The 10519-nt window shown below is 33.7% G+C and overlaps 1 protein-coding gene across 1 annotated transcript; it reads right to left on the reverse strand.

Moving 5' to 3' along the window:
• Nucleotides 1-3628: 3628 nt before the first annotated feature.
• On the reverse strand, nt 3629-6702 carry LOC114715624 (putative disease resistance protein At5g47280). The gene is made up of 5 exons (XM_028900486.1): nt 6005-6702; nt 5507-5850; nt 5019-5383; nt 4728-4933; nt 3629-4602 (listed from the first exon to the last, which is right to left on the reverse strand). The coding sequence occupies exons 1-5, from the start codon at nt 6630-6632 to the stop codon at nt 3785-3787; spliced, it is 2361 nt and encodes a 786-aa protein (XP_028756319.1). The 5' UTR covers nt 6633-6702; the 3' UTR covers nt 3629-3784.
• Between the last annotated feature and the right edge of the window lie 3817 nt (nt 6703-10519).

A 10519-nucleotide genomic window follows, 5' to 3' on the forward strand; every position in this document is an offset into this window, starting at 1 on the left:
AAGATGCTGCGGCACCGTAGTAATAATCTGTCCTATTTGGGACCTTTGTATAATTTCCCTATTATTATTAGTGATGCCAGGAGGCAGGGGAAGGGACCATGTACAGACAGACTGACAGCCCGTATCTGCATGCATGATTAAGAAAGGCACAAATGAGGTTTTTTGTTTTTTCTGCCAATAGAGTTTAAGTCAGGGTCAACAGAAAAATAGACTCATCGTGATTAAAATGACATTTAAATAAGAACATTAATATATAAAATGTTTATGTAATTACATATAATTTAACAAAACAGAGTTATCAAAACGCAAATGTGATGGATGCTTTTTTTTTTTTTTGACTCAAGATGGCATCTTTTTATATTCAATAAAATAATAATATTGTACATTTATATATAAAAAAAATTCTCTCTTTCCCCGTAAATAGGGCTAAAACCTTCTTTTTTTTTCTCTGATTTGTAAATATGAGCAAATGAGTAATATCTAATAGGTATTTTGATCCTCTTAATTAACCCAATTATAAATTACCTCCAAAAATTTTACCTCACAATCCCATGGTAAATATTATATATGATGTTTACAGTAATATTAAAGTCTAACCCTAGGTTCCCATGTAATAAGAAAATAACTTATAGACTACTATTCCTTGTACAATATTTTGCACTCTTGTATATATAATGTTATGTTTTGGTTAGGTAATATAATATGGATCCAACTCATTAAATTTATTATAAATGTATAATTTAATCTCTCATCTATTTTTCTGCAGGGTATTATGTTCTTAGACTTATTATTAATGTTTACTGATGTAGTATTATTTATTAATCACTTTTAACATGTTTTACTTGAATCAAGAAAAACTTCAAACCCCGCTCTGTCTTATAATTTAACAATTTTTTAATTTTATTTTTATTTAATATATATTTCAAAAAAATAATAATCTACATGATAATAATAAATGAAGGGTAAGGTTAGTAGTAGTTCATTCATATTAAAAATTTAATATTGACTTATAAAGAGAACTAAATAAAACCTCTCCTTTACTTTATAAATAGAATCATAGGAGCATACGTTAGATATAATAAATAAAGCTAAAAAATTATTCAATTTTAATATAGAATTAAGAAGATTTAACATTTTTCCTAATTTTAGCCAAGCATATTGAAAGCTAGTTATAAGCAATATTAAAAGAGTAAAACCAAAATGAATTCATTCAACTAACCAATAGAATGAAAAATAAGACTGAAACTGATGTGGGAGCGTTGAAGTTTCTCTCTTTATCCTAAATATGAAACTTATTTTGTGATGTAATTTATATTATAAAATGAGTCTTGAAAGAGGAATTAATTAATAAGACATTTTTGTTCTTTTACATAACTTCCGATAAGTTTCGCCCGCTTTAAAGCTCCGATGTATAACTTGTAATTATTTTTCTATATTTTTGTGGAACTTTTAAAACAGAAGACCTGACCTTGACTGAAAAAGCAACTTCCACTCTTTTTATACAAAAAAAAAAAAGAAAACAATTTCCATTTAGCTTCTCAGTTTTAATGGGGAATTTTCTCTTTGGGATAAACAGGCAATTTTATTCATATATAATACGATCCATAGCAATTGGGCTTCATTACCTAAGGACCACACACCAAACTAAAGAAGCCCAACTCATATAAAAAACCAAACCAAAAAAAAGAAAAAAACTTGACCAACAAGGGTTGGGTCTAATGGAAAAGGTCAGTCTCCCACAACATGTTGAACCAAGATTCAAATCTTTGTTAGGAAAGGTACTCACATTTAATATCCAACAGTATATAGAGGATACCTATACTTACCCCAAGAAAAAAAAACAACTTGAAATTTCTCAGCATGTGATAAATCAAGTTTCAAATTTATACTAAAAGAAATGTCTATATTTAATACTCAACAGTGTTTCTACGTATGGAGAGTACAAGACGGTCACGAGCATACTTTGCACCAAGAAGGGCTACTTTAACCCGAGGTCCATCATGATAGAATAAATTGATGGACTCACCATAAGCTAACAAGGTTCCTAGCAAATTACCAAGCATCTTCGCCACAGGCTCCGTATGGTAGTATAATGGCAGCCCGTATTCATGAGCCTGTTTTTGGATCTCTACTTTATAGAAACATTATTTCTAATCCCATTATTCCTACTTCCTTGGCTATAGGTTTGCACTTTTACTGGGAAACATCTGTTGATGAATTGTTATACAATGGCAGTTTTTATGAAGTAATTATTCTACAATTTTTACTTGGTATAGCTTGTTACATGGGTTGTGAGTAGGAACTTAGTTTTTGTTTGGGTATGTGCCCTTGAATTGTTGCTGTATGTTCAGCTCCATTGCAGCTGCTACTGCTGTTTTTTTAATCAATGGGTCAAGGAAGCTTTTCAAATGTTATGCCTCTAAAACATGAGCATATATATTCAAAAGAGACCTTGACTATATATTGGCATATTCAATTTGGCTTCCACTCAAAAAACGCAAGCATTTATAAAACCTTGAAGAAGCCAAGAACCTCGATTTAAAATAAAAGCTCTGTCCCGAACATCGCTAAAGAAAACTGCAAAATAATTACAATGTTATTGAATAACGTTAACCTGTCCATGAAGATTCCAGTACAAGTTACTTAAAGATTGGAGCTCAGCAGCATGAAATTGTCGGTGATCCAAAATCCAAACAAAGAGATAGTGTTTTCTGCAGTAAGTCCATGTGCCTTTCACCAAAGCTTGGCAGTAAAATTTGACTTGGAAGGGAGATGCCACGACCAAAGCGGAAGAGTACACCGCCTTTCAGAGAGAAAGAAAGCCTCCTCAATTATTGATCCTGCTTTTATGGGAAATTAATTAACTGAATCCATTTTCATTAATACCTCGTTCATTTGGGAATGAACCTGGGAGAATTGGAAGTGAAATTGATATTTATGGATGCTTCTCATTATCACTCTATTCTTATATCTAACCTTATTGTCTTTGTTTTTGAGATTACAAGAAGAAGAAAGAAGTCAAATAATCATTTTATAAAAATCATTGTTATATTGAAAGAATTTGTTCTCAATTCCATTGAAATAGGTGGGAATAAATTAAATTTAAAGAAAAGTATTGACTGTGCCTTGAAAATATGATGCTCAGCTTTTTGCTCATCTCTTCTCCTACTTTTCCTAATATCATTGGCGCCAATAAGTGTTGTAATTTGAACTCTTGAAGTCACCATTTTTGTCTTTTTGAGATACAAAGGCAAGCCGAAGTACCAACATTTTAGAAGTTGATAATATTTGAAGACCATCATTCAATAATGGCATGCTTCTATGATCAGTCTCTTGAACTCGGAGGGGGATGATTTGGCTCCTTCGGCCACAATCACCAGAAACCAATATAAAGGCTTGTCTCTTAAAACTTTGTAATTGACTCTAAATACGATGGTAGAGCCAAGGTTGAAACTAAAATCTAATTCAAACCCGTGGCTGTTATTGAAATGGAACTCAATTTTCCAGGGAGGCTAATTACCTAATGAATACACCATCAATCCATCCCGGTTAAGTTTCCAGATTTCTCCTGCATTATCTTCCATTCCAGAGTTAAAATTGCTTGATTATAAAGACAGAACAAATGAAATTATATATAGTGCAGTGCACAAACAAAAGTCTCGTAGTTTTCAAGCCCAACAAAGTTGTACAAGTTTGCTTATTCAAGCAACAACTAAGAAAGGAAACGACTAAACCTGAGATCTAGGTTTTACAATTTAAAGGAAGGAACTTAAGGAGCTAAAAATCAGGAAAGCCAGTTCAAGCTAATATCCATGGTGGCAACCTTTATGTTCAGCCCAGAAAAGCGCAATTTTATAACTTCCCAAAAGGAAAATGCATACTCATCGCATATAACACTCTCCAACTTCTCAAAACCCATGACTGAGTCAGGCAATGCACGTACTGGGCAGCCCGTCACATAAAGCTTTGTTAGACTCTGCAGCTTACTAATTTCTTCTGATAACTTTTTAAGGCTCACACAGAATGATATGTCCAGAAGGCTTAGACTTTTCAGCTTTGTGATTGACTCTGGCATTTCTTCAATATTAGCACAGTAACTAATCCTTAGTGTTTTCAAATTCTCAAGCTTTTCAATATCTTCAGGCAGTCCAATAAACTGGTGACAGTTACTTACAGTGAGGCTCTTGAGGGCGACGATATTGAAGAGCCCGGTTGGTAACTTGACCAAGTCTTTACAATACTCAATGCTCAAGTCTTCCAGTTTTGGCATTGCTTTTGAGAAGTCAATAGAAGTGTTCTCGAAAGCATTCTTCACTTGACACATGTGAAGTGATAGCTTCTGCACATTCTTCAGATCACACAGGGATGGAATTGAAACTTGCTGCAATCTGATTCTTTTAAGGCTCAATAAGGAACTAAGTAGCTCCAGGTTTCTCAAGTCACTGGTACAGAAACCACAGTTGGTGACTATAAGAACTTTCAGGCCTCCCATTTCCTTAATGAATTCAGGTAAAGTATATTCTGCAGTGTTAAGGTTCAAGATCAGAACCACAGCATCAGGTGCTTGTATATTGTTGCACCAACCTGGAGCGACCATTTTATCTGCATATCGAATTTGGAAGACGATGAATGGAAACTCTCAACATTTTCTTTTAAGCAATTTTAACTTGTAACTGAGTGAGATCGTATCAATTGGAGATTAGAAGAGATTAAAAAAAAAAAAAAACCTGTTGATATTGACAGGATAGAAGCAGCTAAACTTTGTTGTTGCTGGGGCCACCCTTTCGGAGGATCATTTGACATGTCAATGATCAGTCTCCTTCTCTTCTCTACTGGTTCTTGTTCACTTATGCGGATGGCTAGCTCTCTGTAAAGATCATGCTGCATGAGGAAGTCGTTATTGTAATAATTGTCCACGTCCATTCCAACTATCCTGCTTAAACAAGATTATAAACCCAAATGTAAGAGGATTAGAAAGTGTAAGAAAAGGAAGAATGAAGTCCCATCTTTTTCTCCACCTTCTAATTTTGATGCCAGCGGCCAAATTCATGGCTACCAATTCTTTGATGAAGATTATTGCATCTATGCCTCTTGACTCATTTAGTTCATACAGTTCAATCCACATATCTATCAATGCAGTAATGGGGACTTTATGATCTTCGGGAAATAACCCAAGGTCCATAAAACACTCCATGATGGATTCATCTACCAAAAGATTCAATGTATTTTGGAGATGGCCAAGCAACTCTGTATGCGAATCAAGAATTGAATCACCTCGCGACCATTCTAATTGCACCTTTTGAAACGCTTCGATATCTTTCCCTCTTAGTTTGCCTCCGATGAACTCAATAGCCAATGGTAATCCCTCACAACCGTCAACTATCTGCATTTCGGTCAACCAAATACAGTCAGTTACTCCAGTGAAAGTTATGACTTTTGGACCTTTTTGTGTGTTAAAATATGATCTTCTTAGTGAAAAATCTGGTATAATCTTTATATATGTCACCTGGAGGAGAATTTTACGTCTTTCTGGCTCATCAAAATCGATGTCACTCGATCGAACGAAGTGACGGAGAAGTTTTTCTGCATCTTCCTTACAGAGCAGATCCATAGGGAACCGGGCTTTTACTGTTCTGATTTGAGCTCTTGAAGTCACCAAAATTCTAGATTCTGATGATCTTAGGCGTAACTTGTCAACCATATTTTCTGAGTGGGGCCAAACATCATCCAATACCAACAGTACTGCATTTTCCCCATATTTTGACAGTTGATCCTGCAACTTGCAGATTAACTCGTTGCCTTGAATCTGTGAACCCAACGTCTCAAAGATCACATTGGACTTGAATTTACCTACCAAACCCAACAACAATCGACAATATTATTATTTAAAGAACTCTCATTTGTGTCAGGTCCCAGTTTCAAGGCTCTAAAGGGCAAAAATACAGAACAAGACATAAACAGTGGAAGGCAACTTTCAGCGTAACATGGGACAAAATGAGATTACCTTTGACTTGGAGATCAAGACACAGTTTTCTAGCCTTAGTGGTCTTCCCGGATCCTGGTAAACCATACAAGTTCAGAACTTGCTCTTCACCATGAAGCAGCTTGCGCTTCAACCCTTTCATGGAATCACCATTCAATCCTACTGTAAATTGGGAGTGTCCATCATCAAGATGATCCTTGAATATCTGTGTCGTCCCGGCATTATATGTGTCGTGAGCTGAATTGGTTGGGCCTCCAAGGGGACGATGACCTTGAGAACTCAGAATGGAGAGGATGTCAGTCAAATGCTGAAGCATGAGAATTTGTGTCTCGACAGAGATTAACCTTTCTAGGGAAGTCAACCCTTCGTCTAGTTTGGTCTGAGAATATGGGGCAAGGACGCAACTCCACCAACGGATTTTGTGCTTTCCAAGAGCTTCTTTGTTTTCTGCTAATTTCTCCTTCAATTTCTCTATATGTTCAGTTGGGAGATCCATCTGCCTCATGGCTTGTTCGATCTTTTCAAGCCTTGGACTCAAATCCCTAACGGCTGACTCGAGGTTCTTGCGAGTGCTCTTGTATTCTAGACTTTTTCCCACAATGGCCATAGCTTCTTTCACTAAATCCCAAATAAACGTAACATCTGCCATTGTTAATAAACTAAGTTTCTGCAAGTCTCAATCTTTGATTCAGCTACGTTGGTCTCAAGCTATAATGTATCAACCCACAACATGATTGTCTTGCAATTTTAAGCATTAGAGAATGAAGGCCCATAGACCAACTGGAGTAGACCCAAGTCAACGGTCATGCGCCGAAGGAAGCAGCTCGGAAATTCCGTAGAAGTACTGTTTCCAAGACGTTTGTGTCGGCGTATGGAAATTAATTGCTGCATTGGGATCAGTGAATTGGGAGAATCTTTCATCGAGATTTCGGTTGTCTTGTTTTTTGAAAACTGAAAAATATGCATTTGATGATGGGTCTGATATGAACAGAGATGAACCTTTCTAAGAACTTCTAAGTTTCTGCCACTGGTAACGAACTAGAAAGTTTCTGCAAGTTTCGATCTTGATTTAGCAGCGTTGGTTTTAAGTCATGATATATCAGGCCAGTAATTGGATGTCTTGCCTGAAACTAGCATTTACTCAGGAAGTATACTTCAATATTAGTTAGACAAACTGTATATGAGACAATTCTACTGGAAACAATACCAACACAGTTGAAATAAAACTTCTAATTTTTGGTACACATTTATTGAAATGGGCCGTTTTTTTAAGAATACTTGTTACAATGGGGCCCAAACTTAGAATATTTGGATTGGTGTTGTGTTCTTTCTTTTTTTTTTTTTTTGTAAATTCATATGCAATTATTTTTCAAGAAGGAAAAACATGCACGTCCAAATGGCTTTCTAGTTTCTTCTTCTGTTCAAGGTTAATGGTATGCTGGTGTGAACAAATGATTATGGATATGAGCAACTTAACCTAAATATTATATATATATATATATATATATAGAGTTATGATGCGCAGCTTAAGCTAAGTCCTCGAGCTCACTTTCTTTTTTACCTTTTTATAGTAACAAAATGTAGAAAATAGAATATACTCTCAATTCTTAAATATAAGACCCTTTTGTAGTGTAATTTACACTACAAAAGGAGTCTTATATTTAGGACCGGAGAGTATATTTCATCACTAAATTTGTGAGACCTCGTTATATCTAAAACGGAAAGCTCAATTCGTGCATGCGTACACATTAATGTTTCTCCCAAGCTTATACTTGTTTTTCACTTTTAGAAGCGTTGGATCACATCTCAATTTCATTTATTTTGGACATAGGTGATTTCCTGCCAACGATCTAACATCATGTACTACGTTAAATTAATATAATATTCATACTGTATTTATTTATATGCATTTCATTAATATAGTTATTAGTTAATGATGCATCCCATTGAGAACTTTAAATTGAAGCTTGTAGATTCCCATATATAATCGAACACTGCCATATATTTTGATGTAAATCTTGTCACTTTAAAGCCTTTCGTTAGGTATGGAAAAGAAAAATAATTTATCGTATGCCAACGTTATACATTTTTAATGGTTTTTTATTGGCAATAATAATTGAATAATTAATAAAATATCAGTAGTTACAATCATTCTTTGGGGGAAAATAACAAAAAATGAAAAGCAAATGTTGCCTGCATGTGTGGTTAGGTTGTGGTGTTTGCAAATGTCTATATGGAGGGAGACCAAGTGGGGTTCAAGTGCATCCCAACGTAGACCAAACTATCTTTTACCCATATCGTCACTTCCACGTATTTATTATTTTATACTACTTCCGGTCCTAATCATAAGAGCTGGTTGATTAATTGAGGAGATTAAGAAACTGAGTTAAGTTAGTTATTTGTTATAAGTAGATGTTGTCTTTTCTAAAATATCCTTACTAATCAAGTATATTGACTAGAACTACCATTACTAGAAAGACTATCTTGAAAAAAAAATACATAAATAAAAAAGACAAAACAGATTAAGGTCTTATATTTATGACCAAAATAAAATTAAAACGAGGTTTTATATTAAGAACCGGAGGTAATAATTTCTAACTTTATATGTATTTAAAAAAACATTTTTTTGTTCACTAAAATTGAAGTAACATATGCATATTTATATGTGTGTGGGCATCGTCTAAGTCAATGCAGAGAGATAGAGTATATGCGTTTGGTACCTTTGGTTATAATTTTGGACAGGTTCCGATGTATATGCAAACGGATAAGAATGTCTCTTGATTTGTTAGAGAGAATTAATGTTTCAGGCAGAAAGCAAAAACAAACCAGCTAAGAGTAACAAGGTTTAATTAATCTATATACAAGGGAGGACATTAATTAATTCTTTTTTTTTTAGCAAAGGACATTAATTAATTCTGTCACATTAGATATATAAAGTATATTATATAAATTACACTATATCATTATATTTTATTAACAAATAATAACCCTTTAAATATATACTTGATCTGATCGATCATTTATAAAAGACTTTGTTAACAATTTCCATTACATTAAGAAAAATAGTCAAATGTAAAAATGTTTAACAACTCTTCAAAACTTGTAATTGATGATTGGAAGGAGAGACAAGGAGGATGAAAATATTGATGTGTGTGTAAAAGCACATGTGGCTTTTTAAGGGACATTATTTAGAATTATAGGGTCCATTTGATACGCGAAAAATAAAAAGAAGGGGAGAGAGAGAGAGAAATTTTAATGAGCTCACCTTAAAAATTTAAAGAAGTGTGGTTAAAATTTTTTAATTAATTTTTTTACTCTTATATCTTATATATTTCTTTTATTAAAATTTTACAACTCTACTTCAATTTTTTGAAACATGCTCGTTAAAATTTTCCCCCTCCCTTTCCCTCCATTTTCCTCGTACCAAATACACACTTAGATTTCTTTTGGATGGGGAAAATGGGACTTCATCAGTACATCAAAGTGATTGTTTTTAGTTGACATTTTAAATTTATTCATATTAGATTTGGATTATTCAAAAATTAAAATAAAAAACATATATTTATTAAAGAAATAAAAATATATCAACAATGTTTTAGTTTTTACTATGAAAATCTATCCCTCAGCCTCTATGTGTGTGTGTGTGTGTACACTTTTCATGCAAAGCCCTGAATATTGGAGATTACTTGACGTCCAAACGCATGACGAAAATATTACTTCTCTCACCAGTCGCCACAATAGTATAGTCTACGAAGTGAAATTGAAATTTTCGCAAGTCCTTAATTTAATTATAATTTAACAATATAATCTCATTACTTACCAACACGGTTAGTTCTAATTTAGAAAAACTAGTATTTCACAAAATAGTGAATTAAGATTCAAATCTCCATAGATATCTATGTTTAGTACCCGACAGTGTTTCAAATAGAATTATCTCTAATAAAAAGATAATTGTACCCAAAAAAGATATAATCTCACCACTTTACTGTTTATGTGGTCTAATTCTTTCAGGTCAGTTCATGCCGCTAATAATCTGAGCTTGATTAATGAATTTCTGTATTTTATTTACATCTTATTAGCGTCAACGTCAGTCTGCTTTCTTCAAGGTAAATTTTGAGAGAAGACACAGTGACAAGGGCTTCTTATATTATTCTAATCTCAGTTCCCAACAAAGTACTGTAATCTTAATATAATATCCCAAATTGAATGGGACGGTGAAACAAATATAATTATTAAACGAAGAATGACTAAAAAAAACCGCCTGATTACTCCATCCACAAATCCATAAATAATAATCATTTTTCGTAATTAGTCTTTTTCTTACTTACCGCGTACTGTATCGGATCGTAGGAAAATAGGAAAAGAAGTCTCATCTTTGTGAATGTGACTTGTTTTTACCATTTAAGCCGACGATATCAATAATATGGGTTTTGTGCCTTCTGATAATGAACAGCCTATGCAGATGTTTGGCCTTTTGTATATTATTAGTCTACAAACAGAATATGAAATTACGTACAAACACTAAAATGAAGCAAA

The sequence above is a fragment of the Neltuma alba genome, unplaced genomic scaffold (assembly GCF_004799145.2).
Source record: "Neltuma alba isolate B1F8T4 unplaced genomic scaffold, ASM479914v2 tig00011601_pilon, whole genome shotgun sequence".
NCBI classification, from domain to species: Eukaryota; Viridiplantae; Streptophyta; class Magnoliopsida; order Fabales; family Fabaceae; genus Neltuma; species Neltuma alba.